The following is a 14,012-nucleotide window of genomic DNA, read 5'->3' on the forward strand; positions in this document are numbered from 1 at the left end:
TCGAATAAGATCCGCCTGAAAAACTTGACAGGCGGACGTGAGTGATCGGAAAGTCTGTGTGACCCAGCTGTCTTGGTCCACATTGGAACCAAGGACATAATATATGGAAAGTGGAGGCCCCTTAAGAAGCAATTTAATGAACTAGGCTGCAAGTTGAAGGGTAGGGGCTCCAAGGTGATATTCTCTGAAATATTGTCTGTGCCATGCGCAACACAGGAAAGACGGGGAGATTGTAGAGATTAATGCATGGCTAAAGACCTGGTGTAAGAAGGGATTTGGGTTTTTAGAGCACTGGGCTGACTTTTCATTGCAGTGCAACCTATATGCTAAAGATGGTTTGCACCTAAATGGAAAGGGGTCTGTTGTGCTGGGGGAGAGGTTTATGGGAAGGCTGGAGGAGTATTTAAACTAGGATTGAGGGGGAAGGTGAATTTGATTATCAGCCCCTATTGGAGGGTGGAATGGGGAAAGATGGGGGGGAAAGCTATGGCAGAGGATAAGAAGGTTCCCATGTTACAAACAACCAGTGGAAATGGTACTATTTATACCAAAATTAAAAATATGCATAATAAGTGTGCAAAATATGACAATTAATTAAAGGGTTTGTTGACCAATGCCAGAAGTCTGCCAAGCAAAATAGGGGAGTTGGAAGCTCTGGTGCATGAGGAGAACTACGATTTAATTGGTATTGCTGAATCTTGTCTTCATTCTTCACATGACTAGGCTATTAATATTTCTGGCTATGCTCTCATTCGGAAAGAGAGAGTAAAACGGAGAGGGGAGATGGTGTCTGTCTATGCGAGTAGTGATCTCAAAGTGAGTGTAAAAGAGGTGCTAGTTGATGGAGAGCGTGACGAGTCTGAAGCAGTATGGGTGGTAATGTACATGGGTGTGCGTAATACAAAGATTATCATGGAGTTGGCTATAGACCTCCCAGTATTAATGAGGAGGCGGAGAACCAGCTCAGAAAGGGCTCGGACAGGGATAGTAATTGGGGATTTTAACAACCCAGACACTGACTGGAGTAATGGCACTGCTGGAACAGTTAAAGGGCAAAAATGTTTTAAACCTATTACAAGACAATTTTATGGTGAGGTTTATTGAGGTCCCGACTAGAAATTATGCTCTGTTGGACCTGGTAATCTTAAACCATACAAACTCTGAAACACATTACCAGTTCATGCGCTGATCCTAAACTTGAATGTCCAGGCTGGTGATTCCCTTTATAAGCACACATGGAATTATAAATGATGGAGCGTTGCAGCTCACATAACCCTCCACTGGATGGTGGACAATCAACTGTTCAAAGAAATAAGAAGAGAGCGCACAGCCGCCCTAGCATAATACCGTTGTATAAACAAGCGGATGGTGAACAGGAGTGTGGTCGTTCACAGGAGAAAGGTGTTGACGTCCTGGGTATTTATCGATGTGCTTCATATACATCTTTCAAATATGAGTGAATCTATGTACAGCTTTGTTTATATCTGCTAAAAACGGTATTATGCTAGGGCAGCTGTGCGCCCTCTTCTTTTTTCTTTAATCTCAATCCATGCAGAGCTTACTACTGATGTTCATAAAAAAGAACATCTGGGTAACAGTAACCATAATATAATTTAATGTTAGCTGTAAGCAGCAAACGCATACAGGAAATATAAAAACACTTAACTATAAGAGAGAAAGTTTTCCAAGGATGAGGGCTGCTCTCCAAGACTTAGACTGAGAGGGAATATTGGCATTAATGAGCACTGAACAGAAATGGGAATTAAATAAAAAAAATAAAAAAACTGTATGCAAACTCACTGCAAAGTATATTCCCATGGGCAATAAGTTTAAAAGGCTAAAAACAAAACCTATGTGGTTCACAGCCAAAGTTAAAAAAGCTATAAATAAGAAAATAGCTTTTAAAAAATATAAAAATGAAGGAACACTATCATTGTTTAATCATTACAAAGAATATAACAGAATATGTAAAAAGGAAATCAAGGACACGAAAAATTCAAAATGAACAACAGATTGCAAAGGATAGTAGGACAAACCCCCAAAAAATTTAAATTATATTAAATTATATTAAATTAATAGTAAAAGGTTAGGTCTGAGCATGTAGGCCCTTTACAAAATAATCTGGAGCGGGTGACTGGGGACAAATAGAAGGCAAAATATTTAAACACTTTCTTCAGCTCTGTGTCTACAAAGGAGCATGGGGGAGCTCATGACCATAATGAGGATGGTCTTGACACAGCTCCAAATGATCCACAATGGCTCAAGAAATATTTAGACAGCATAAAGGTGGATAAAGTGCCTGAACCAGATGGCATGCACCCATGCATCCTAAAATAACTGAGCTCTGTCATTTCAAAGCCTTTGTTTCTAACTTTTAAGGACTCAATAAGGACTGGAATAGTACCACTGGATTGGCGTAGGGCCAATGTGGTGCCTACATTTAAAAAGGGATCAAAGTCTTTGCCAAGTAGCTATAACTTCTATAGTCGGGAAGATACTGGAGATTTTAATAAAAGACCACATGGATGATTTCTTGCAGGAAAATTCTTTTTAAGCAACAGACAGCATGGATTCATGAAAGACAGAAGTTGTCAAACAAACCTGATTTCTTTTTATGAGAGGTAAGTAAAACCTTGGACAGAGGGGTGGCTGTGGACGTAGTATACTCGGATTTTTCAAAAGTGTTTGAAACAGTTCCCTACACACGGCTAAAGTGTAAAGTCTACAGGCTTGGAAAGATCAGTATGTAAATGGATAGAAAACTGTCTAAAAGACCGAATTCAAAGAGTAGTGGAAACTCTGAATGGTCTATGGTTATCAGTTGTGTACCCCAAGGTTTAGTGTTTTTTAATATCTTTATAAATGATATAGGGTTTGGGATTAAAAGTACCATTTCAGTCTTTGCAGATGACACCAAGCTTTGCAGTGGAATAACTTCCTTACAGGATATCTCTAACTTACAAGCCGACCACAATGCACGGTTTTATTGGGCAACTATGTGGCAGATGAGGTTTAATGTTGATGCACTTGGGGGCTAAAATATGCATGCATCATACATAATGGGGGGTAGAACTGGGGGAATCCATAGCGGAGAAGGATAAAGGTTTTCTGGTAGATCATAAGCCTAATAATAGCAACCAATGCCAAGCTGGGGTTTCCAAAGCAAGCAAAGTCTTTTCTTGTATTACCAGAGGTATGGACTCCAGAGAGAGAGATATCATTTTGCCCCTGTACAAATCATTAGTAAGACCTCACCTGGAATATGCATTTTAGTTTTGGGCACAAGTTCTCAAAAATGATATCAGGGAACTGGAGCAAGTGCAGAGAAGGGCAACCAAACTGATAAGAGGCATGGAGGAGCTCAGCTATGAGAAAAGATTAGAGGAACTGAATGTATTCTCTCTTGAGAAGAGAAGATGAAGGGGGGATATGATCAACATGTATAAATACATAAGGGGTCCATATGGTGAACTTGGTGTTGAGTTATTCACTTTAAGGTCATCACAGAGGACAAGGGGGCACTCTTTACGTCTAGAGGAAAAAGAGATGTCATCTCCAAATACAGAAAGGTTTCTTCATAGTAAGAGCTGTCAAACTGTGGAATAGACTCCCTCCAGAGGTGGTTCTGGTCAGCTCAGCAGATTGCTTTAAAACAAAAAAAAAAAAGGCCGGGATACTTTCCTAGGTGTACATAATATATCTGGGTACTAATATTTACAGGTAAAGTTGATCCAGGGAATATCCAATTGCCTCTTGGGGGATCAGGAAGGATTTTTTTCCCCCTGTTGTAGCAAATGGATCATGCTTTGCTGGGGTTTTTCGCCTTCCTCTGGATCAACTGTGAGTATAGGACAGTATGGTTGCGTTTTCTTTATTGTTTTTTATTGGTTTAGCCAGATTGGCTTGTGTCTTTTTTCAACTTATGTAACTATGTGAAAGGGGCTTAAATGTTTGTATAAAACAATGCCTCTAAATACCTTATCCCAGATCTTTTCTGGCCGTCACGTGACCTTCGGCTGCTCTCCTCCGATCTAAGGGCTACAGCGGAAGGGGCTGAGCAGACCACACAACGATCATGTGACCTCCCCAGCTGATATCTGAGGGGGATCTCAACCCCTCCGTGTGTAGCCCCCTAGATCGGAGGAGGAGAGAGAGGAGGGGTTTGCCCCAGCTGCAGGAGAGGTGTGAGGGCCACATGAAATGACCTGGAGGGCCGGATATAGCCCACCGGCCTTGGGTTTGAAACATGAGCTATTGAGGGATATTGCTTTGTTTATATTTCACACCTGAGGTTTACAACAACTTTCAGGCAAATGTGTTCAGCTGAACATTTAAGAAAAAAGAAAATTTACAACGTGGGACTCTATTTTAAAAAATCATGGCTCAGTAAATTGAAAAAATTCTGACATGATATTCACAGAAAGTAAAATCAAAATAAAGACATTGAAATCGGCCTTACCCTCATTGGATGTATGTCTGCATATGGAGGTTTTCCTTCAGCCATCTCTATAGATGTAATTCCCAGTGACCAGATATCTGCCACACAGTTATACCCAATCTCTTGAATCACTTCAGGAGCCATCCAAAACGGAGTTCCTATTACTGTATTACGTTTTGCCATTGTGTCCTAAAAAAAAAAAAAAAACAAGACCAATACAGAGTAAAGAGTAATGCTAACTGACACGGCAGCCAAACTGCAATGCAAGTCCAGCACTTACCGTTAGCTGGCCAGCCACTCCGAAATCTGCCAGCTTGGCGTGACCTTCTGTGTTCAGCAGGATATTCCCTGCCTTGATATCTCTGTGGATCTTCCTCATGAAATGTAAATATTCTAGCCCTTTCAGCGTAGATTTAAGTATTGTAGCAATTTCATCTTCTGTTAACTGGAAAAAATAAGACAGAAAGCTGAAAGGCAATGCCTATAACCTGCCTGCACTCTACCTCTGCTTCAAACCCTGCATTCCACTATTAACACATCACAATTGTGGATAGAATCACAAACATTAGTATTAAAAAAGCTCAGATCAAGATAGAGATCAGCACAGGTACCACTGTCCCAATATATGAATATAGGAAAGAGACTTTCTTTACTAGCTCACTATTAGCTGCACTTATAACCTCTATCCCTGCACTGGAAACTGGGGGTTGCTCCATTTAATCTGTGGATTCTCCACGATCACGTTTCCCTATTACTAGCTCACAATTCTGTGAGATTCTTTCTACCAGCCTTTGGTTTTTCCCATCCACATTCTCCTGGATTCTTTTGCTGGCCTATGACACTGTACACTTTCTCAACTCTGCTCGGTATGGAATACTGATTTGCCACTGTGAGTTTTTGGTGTGTCATCTCTATGAGGCTCTTTTCCCTGGCTTTAGGACTATGCTATCTGCACTCTTGTGGTTACTCATGATGGTTATTGATGATCTATTTTTTCAAACTCTGTTCGGCATGATTATTGATCTGCCTTTCAAAAATGAGCTTATTCCTATTACGATTCCCCAAGTTCATACTTTCCCTTTCCATATAGGCTTTGGGATACATGTACCTGCATGGATGTATCCATAATCATACCAGTGACCTTTTGGCCGCTCTAGTTTAAACGCTCGAGCATATTCATCTGCCCCCCGCCCATCCATATGCGGATTGTTTCAAGCACTTTGGTATGTACCCTCCCTTTCTACTACCACACTTATGATTTTATTACAATGTAAAGGAGCTCTATGTACCCCTAGCTAAATTATTATAGCAACACTTACCATTATATATATATATATATATATATATATATATATATATATATATCCTTGATTTTAAAGTGCTGGATACATACTTTTATTCTGAACCATCACTGGTGGTCCATGTATATACTACAGTCTCCATGCTCGACCCCGGGGGAGACCTACACCTGCCCGCTTCCACATTGCTGGGCTTATGGGCCGCTCTCGGATGAGGTGGGTTGGCTCAGCCTTGGGAGATGTATCATGCGGTTATCAGACATGCCTTTAAAGCTATAGTAACTGATACGATGTTTTTTTTGTCTAACTGTAATATTGATTTTGTCCTTTCTCTTACATGTAGCTACTTGTCTGCTATAGCAACTGTACACTTTTTTGCTCGCCCGTGAAGAAGCGCAACGCGCGAAACATGTCGGGCATATGAGCACTCCAGCTACTCCTCATGTCTGACCAAGTATTGCTGGTATTACTGACCTATTGTGTAAAATGGTTGCCTATAGTGTCTATGCTATGTTATGGACTATCTTATATTGTTGTGGTTTTGTTCAATAAACCTTTGTTATTTTACTAACTACTGTATTTATGTATACTATTTATCGATGACGGTACCTTTAAAGTCCACTTAGCCCCCCTCTGTTCTCTTTCCTAGAATCACAAACAGGTTTGCTTTTCTTTTACTGCCTGTGTACGGTTAGGAATATTTCCCTTCACTTCCTGCCCTAGAGAAACAAAAAGTGAGAGGAAAGTTCTCCAAAGTAACAGAAGTCTTTTCTATGGGCCAATACATGCAATGTGTTGCAATAAAGTGGTAGTAAAACAGCATCCTTAAAAAAAAAAAAAAAAAAAACACCTGCAAAACAATCGCATACTAGCACATTATGAAATACCTTAGAACGAAGCCCTCCAGTGGCACACTGTCACCGGGTTTGCGTGCTCCAGCCATCTGATTAGCCGCGATGACGTCACTACCGCGCATGCAAATGAGAGTCTGGGCCACGGCACAGAGCTCTGAAAGGACAGCATGGGTATTCCGTCTCTTTAGAGCGCATGCACCAGTGACGTTACAGGCTACAAGTAGTGTGAATATCTCCAAAACAGTGCAGGTTTAGGAGATATTCACTGTACCTACAATAAAGCCTCATAATAGGCTTACCTGTAGGTACAAGTGGAAAAAACAAAAAATAGACTTTACTACCACTTTAAGGCATTCTGAATATGCTGACAGCAGAATTGGACATGTTAAAAGGTACCTGCAAAAAACCTTCTGTGTTCAGTTCCCACAACCCCTCCGTATACTTACTGGAGGGAGGCCCATCTTAATCCAGTGCTGTGCATAAGAGCAGCGGCTCTCTTGACGCTCTCTCTCCTCACTGGACATGGAGGCAGCAGAGGAAGCCATTGGCTCCTGCTGCTATCAATTACAGCTAGTAAGCAGAGAACAGTGGGGTGGAGCAGGCTGCACTCTGTGTGTCAATGGACACTCAGTGCGAAGCTCAGGATCGGGCCCACATGAGTGACTCCGTAACAAGCAGCTTGTTATTGGGGCAATTAGCAGGGGGGAGTAGCCAGAAGCACCAGTGGGGGACCCCAGAAGAGGAGGATCAGGGCTGCTCTGTGCAAAACAGAGTAGGTAAGCATAACAGGTTTGTTCTTTTAAAAAATATAGGTTTCAAATAACTTTTAAGTGCAACTAAAGCCCAGTACACGATCAGATTATCGAACGATCTGTCGTCCGTTTTTTGTGGCATGCTAGTCTGATGTGGAAAGTGAAGTGGTTATTTTCATACGAATTTTACCGTACGACAGAATTCTACTTCAGAAGTGATGTCATGTGTTGGATTGCTTTCTATGTGTTCTTTCCTCTCTGAGCATGCCTAGTCTTGCTCTTAAGATTTTTTTCCGTGGAAATCTGTACTAATGAGATGAAAATCGGACGTTGTATTACGGACGACAAAAATTATATAGCCTGCACATCAGGATTTTGTCAAAAAGTCGGAGTTGGCTGTCGAAAGCACCATACTAACAATCCGAAAATCGGCAGATCGGTCGTCGGACGAATTTTCCCTACAGATTTTCTTATCGTGTGTACGGACCTTAAAGGTCAAATAGTTTTTTGTTTTTTCTTATTTTAAGATAGAGTAAGGGAGCGTTACCCCGGTCAGGTTTTTTTATTCCTAAAACCATGTAGCAAAAAAAGCCTTATATCTATAGCCTTGGAAATATGAATATGTTTTAGTTCATAAATAAGTCACAGTTACAGTCAGCTTGCATTGACCATGCTAAATTTGTTTGGAGCATCAAAGCTTGAAATGATCTCTGTACAGAAAACAGTTAAAGTGAAAGAAAATACTAACTATTCTTAAAAACATCCCCCCTCCTCCTACCTATCCTGCAAAAGATCTGTGTACTTGCCTATTTTTAAAGCGGAGTTCCACCCAAAAGTGGAACCTCTGCTTATCTGATTTCTTGCCCCACCCCGTCCCCCCTCTGGTGCCAAATGGGGGGGGGGGCACCCCTCCCCACTTTCTTTAGACCTCGCCGCAGCGAGAAGCTCGGCCCCCCTCCCAACGCCGGGCCATTCATAAAGCGCAGCGCTCTTCGTACATGCGCCGTAGGTACCCGGTTGTGAAGCCGCAAGGCTATACTGCCGGTTTCCCTTACCAAGAATGGCTGTGGCAGCACCCGAAAACCAATGGAAACATCAGCTGGGGGTGCCGACATCGCTGGTTTTCAGGACAGGCAAGTGTCCTAATGTTAAAAGTCAGCAGCTACAGTATTTGTAGCTGCTGACTTTTAATTTTTGGAGGGGGGGGGGGCCGAAACTCCATTTTACTTTGGTCTCAGCATGTGATCCAGCAGCTCAAGCTCAACTGTGTCAGTGAGCTCCTGCTGCAGGGCAGAGGAGGGGGCACAGCTAGTGGCTGGGCCATGAAAAACTATGGGTGACGTCATTGCTCCCGGAATTAACAGCCATTGTTGAGTACTCCTTTAAACATGGGAGCTATAGCCGCTGAATCATGTGACAAGACCCAAGTGAATTGAAAAAAGTAAGTAAACAGATCCTTTTTTTATACAGGGTATGCAGGATAGGTAGAAGGAAGTGAAGGGAATGTTAATAATAGAGTTAGCCTTTACTACCAAGTAATAAGAAATGCTAAGGAGTAAGGCTACGGCCAAAACTCGTTAGCATTTTACCATGTTGTACACTGCTGTCATGCTGGAATAAATCGCATCAAAACACAGCATTCGTGTGCCAGCATTTCTGGCTACTTGGAAGCAAGTGCATGCATCTGGATGCAGCAGTCTGAGCGCTGACATTCAGTTCCACATTCATTCACTATGCGGTAGAGCTAGGGTGAGTTTGCATCTATTCTAATTAGCGTTTACTACCCCTTTAAGGGCCCTTTTCTTCACAATAAAAGAACATAGATTAGGCACCAACGCACAATTAGTAAGCAGCTGTGGTCCTTACGAAACATAATGCAGAACTCCATTTGATTAATTGTAATCTATTCAGCTCACTGTTTCACTTGTATTTGTCAAATCTGATTTATAGGATCGCAAAGCTATGCACTAATTTTGCTCTAGAGGGCGCAGCAAGCAATATGGAATAAACAAGCTTGACTGTGCTCTCAAAACATGGAAAGGTTAATGCATCTCTTCCTATTTCACAGTTCCCACTTCAAAGTCCCCTTCGGGGTTGGCCAGCCCTTTAAGAATGCAATCTCCTGCTCTGTGGTGACTGCAGATGTTTTCTCCCCGAGCAGCTGGAAAATGTACAATCTTCCTTATCTACTGTGATCAGCAAACAGGGACGTTTCTGAGGTTTAACATGATTGCAAATCCGGCCATAATAAAATAAAGACTGCTTCACCTACAGATTAAAGGAGACAGAAGCACACAGGCAAACAAAATTAAACAGTTCAGATCGGTGTGGCTGGTAGCGCTGCAGGCTGTATGGTCAGAAAGGGGCATTGTGCGCTTTTGGAACATGTTCGGGAAGTAGAGGTGGTTGGTTCAATGCACAGAAGATTGAAGGGGACGGAGAAACCAAATAAAAAAAAAAAAATGTATTTAGCCTGAATCCATTAACATTCCTTTCTCAGATTGCATTTACTTTCTCTTGTTTATGCTCACCACACATAATTCGTAATTTTCCAGTAGTTTCTATTTTTGAGCAATTTAGATGTAAAACAATCATGGATCTTATTAGAGAAGTTTCCATGGTAAACTTTCTCAGAGCTCTTATGTTTCTCCAGATAATAACTACAAATAAGATAGGACCAGCAATTGGACCACACTTATATTTAAAGAGCACATTGCACAACCAGTCAATGACCTACCATAACCCAAAGTGAGGTCTATTCTTATGTTCCTAAAACTACAAAGAACCACCTAAAATTATTTCCCTCAATTAGTTACATATTAAAATATCCACAAGCGTTTCCTATTTATTTTAAATTTTTATCTGAACATTTTTTCCATAATCCAGTTCTTTATAGAGAAACAAACTAGTCTACTATTCCTACCACCGGTGTTAATTTTGGCATCAAATTTTGATTTAGTTTTAGTCTTTTTAGTTTCAGTCCCATTATACTCATCTGCAATGGTTTTAGTTGTATTAAGTGAACTAAAATTTGCAGTAAATTATAGTAGACTAAAATCATTTTAGTCGGCTAAAATCGAATTGAGTTGTAATGCATTATTTAAAGCGGAGTTCCGGCCTCAAATACCTTTAACTAAAAATACCCCTATAATACTAATCCATCGCCCTTTGCAGAACTGCTATTCTCACACTTAAGAGTTGTATAGTATTGGATTTTAGTCAAAATCTTACTTTATAAAACGCTGTCTGGGAGCGGCCATCTTAGATGTGGGCATCTGAAGCTGCAGTGTAATCTGCTGTGTCCTTCTTCCTGATTCCAGGGAGTGTTCTTGGAGTTCTTCCTGATTCCAGCCTCCTGGGAGTGATGACAAACAGCTCCCAGGATGCAATGCAAAGGCGGAAGTGATATCGGTGGCCATGGCCACAGAAGGGGGAGAAGGAGGAAGTACAATCAAAAATGCCCTGAAAATAAGGTAAGGGACCCCCGAAAAAAAATTGAAAATGCCCGATTGTTGATCAGCATAGCGAGGACTTCAGGAATCACTAAAGATGCAAAATAGGCTGGAACTCCACTCTAAGCATTTCTCCAGAATTTCCAAACTCATTATATACTTCTGGATTTAAAAAAAAATCTAATAGGTTATTATTTATGGTATTAAGGTTTGAACAAACACAGATACAGATTTAGCTGATCTGGATGGTCTGAGGAGGCCTGTAATGCACAGTGCTCTGTCTGAGGGGGCCTGTAACGCTGCACAGCGCTCTGGACGGTGTTCTGAGAGGTCTGTAATGCTGCACAGCGCTCTGGACAGTGGTTTGAGAGGCCTGTAATGCTGCACAGTACTCTGGACGGTGTTTTGAGAGGTCTGTAATGCTGCACAGCACTCAGGACAGTGGTCTGAGAGGTCTGGAATGCTGCACAGCACTCAGGACAGTGGTCTGAGAGGTCTGTAATGCTGCACAGCACTCAGGACAGTGGTCTGAGAGGCCTGTAATGCTGCACAGCGCTTTGGACAGTGGTCCGAGAGGCCTGTAATGCTGCACAGCTCTCTGGACAGTGGTCTGAGAGGCCTGTAATGCTGCACAGCGCTTTGGACAGTGGTCTGAGAGGCCTGTAATGCTGCACAGCTCTCTGGACAGTGGTCTGAGAGGCCTGTAATGCTGCACAGCGCTCTGGACAGTGGTCTGAGAGGCCTGTAATGCTGCACAGCGCTCTGGACAGTGGTCTGAGAGGCCTGTAATGCTGCACAGCGCTCTGGACAGTGGTCTGAGAGGCCTGTAATGCTGCACAGCGCTTTGGACAGTGGTCTGAGAGGCCTGTAATGCTGCACAGCTCTCTGGACAGTGGTCTGAGAGGCCTGTAATGCTGCACAGTGCTCTGGACAGTGGTCTGAGAGGCCTGTAATGCTGCACAGCACTCTGGACAGTGGTCTGAGAGGCCTGTAATGTTGCAAAGTGCTCTGGACAGTGTTTTCAGAGGCCTGTAATGTTGCACAGTGCTCTAGACAGTGGTCTGAGGAGGACTATAATGCTGCAGAGTGCTCTGGACAGTGGTCTGTGGCAGCCTGTAATGCAGCACAGTGCTCTGGATGGTGGTCTGAGAGACCTGTAATGCTGTACAGACAGTGCTCTGGAGAGTGGTCTGATTAGGTCTGTAATGCTGCACAGTGTTGGTCAGTGATTGCAGCGCTGCTACAAAGTGTTCAAGTGCATAAATAACATAAAATTCTCTAATGCATGAATAATAAATAATTAAAATAATATTCCATAAAGTGCAAATATCTATGCTGTGCTAAAAAATGTGCAAAATTACTTGTTAAATATCACAAAAAACAAGTGCAAAATAGTGCTATACTGAAGTCCATATAATAGTCCTTTTTTCCAAATTATAAAAGTGCTGGTGCTTATTCCGTGCTGCTTGTGGGGTTTCCCCCTTTGTAGATCTACTTACCACAATGTGGCTATAAAAAGCAGGAAATGTTGGTCATGGTAATCCTTGGACTCATTAAGGGTTGCTGTAAATCCGTAAGAATCCTTTTCCAAATATGATAATCCCAGGTGTCCTCATAAAAACAAGCTTGAAACTATATAAAATAATCCTGCAGATCCCATATACAAAAAGTGGACAGATTGGATACAATTGGAAGGTGTATGGCCATATACACACAAGTAGTTGCAAAGCAACAATTACAGTACCCACCGATAGGTGGCAGTCTGATGAGGCATATCAAATCACATGGTTTAAAGAAGTATTGGTATATGTATAATTTTTTGCATATTATTAGAATCAAACAGGTATCCATTGAATTGCACGAGTTTAGAAGGATTAATAAGAGAATGACCTTGATAGACTTTACATCAAGAGAGCAGGTTACATATTACTCTCTAGAGGGCAGTGTGTCTATTAACCGGCTATTACAATGATCGCAAACATATCACAGATCATTTGTTATTTGTAATAAGATTTACGAATAATCAAGCCATGAGACAGCAATAGAGTAATCTAAACACATAGCCAAGTGAAATACACAAGTAATCAATAAAACATAGCGGTAACCGGAAGAGACGCATAGTGTAGGAGTATTTATAGCACAGTGACAGGCTCGGTAAGCTAGCTACAGAAGACGCTGTGTTCAACAGCGAAACGCGTCTAGCCATTGGCCGAGCGGTCTGTCACGTGATATCCTGTCGGTGAAGCGCACGCTGCGGGAGAAGCTAACCACCGAGCCCAGTGCACATCTACATGTCTTTGTATTTTAACATGTTTGTGAGTATCCCATTGTATTTTTACCTCAATAAATCTGAATTTTAAACGGTCTTCACTATGGAAAGCCTTTTGTTTTTATGAGGACACCTGGGATTATCATATTTGGAAAAGGATTCTTACGGATTTACAGCAACCCTTAATGAGTCCAAGGATTACCATGACCAACATTTCCTGCTTTTTATAGCCACATTGTGGTAAGTAGATCTACAAAGGGGGAAACCCCACAAGCAGCACGGAATAAGCACCAGCACTTTTATAATTTGGAAAAAAGGACTATTATATGGACTTCAGTATAGCACTATTTTGCACTTGTTTTTTGTGATATTTAACAAGTAATTTTGCACATTTTTTAGCACAGCATAGATATTTGCACTTTATGGAATATTATTTTAATTATTTATTATTCATGCATTAGAGAATTTTATGTTATTTATGCACTTGAACACTTTGTAGCAGCGCTGCAATCACTGACCAACACATTTAAAAAGCACTTGCACTTTTTTCTTGCAGCAGGCAGCTCACATATTTACTTATTTGAGATCTATTCACCATAAGCGCGAGGTTTCCCAGTCTTACAATGCTGCACAGTGCTCTGGATGGACATTGTGAGTGGAGAGTGGGACTCTCCTTGGGAGGCATGTAATGCACAGTGCTGCTCTGGACAGTCATCTGAGGACTCGGAGGCCTGTAATGCTGGCTGCACAGTGCTGCTAAGCACGCTACGGATTCGAGTTGCTTGCTTGCTGGCAGCAGAAGCACTCACTGGCTCGATACAGGTGGAGCTCTGTGGAAAACGGAAGCTCACGAGGGTAAATGTCCCTCACTCACATTTACGTTTTGTTTTTGTTCATTAATGAAAATGTATTTGATTTTTAGACCCCGTTCACACTGGGTCGACCTGTC

The 14,012-nt window shown here is 41.8% G+C and overlaps 1 protein-coding gene across 1 annotated transcript in view; it reads right to left on the reverse strand.

Annotated features, from left to right (window-relative positions):
- Window positions 1-14,012, reverse strand: part of STK3 (serine/threonine kinase 3) — a 450,433-nt gene that overhangs the window by 326,022 nt on the left and 110,399 nt on the right. Inside the window, exons 5-6 of the mRNA XM_082257854.1 lie at window positions 4,719-4,883; window positions 4,460-4,627 (exon numbers count right to left, since the gene is read on the reverse strand). Coding sequence (XP_082113980.1) covers window positions 4,460-4,627; window positions 4,719-4,883 — 333 coding nt within the window. The remainder of the gene's footprint in view (window positions 1-4,459; window positions 4,628-4,718; window positions 4,884-14,012) is intronic.

The sequence above is a fragment of the Pelophylax lessonae genome (assembly GCF_965119305.1).
Source record: "Pelophylax lessonae genome assembly, chromosome: 5".
Taxonomy (NCBI): Eukaryota; Metazoa; Chordata; class Amphibia; order Anura; family Ranidae; genus Pelophylax; species Pelophylax lessonae.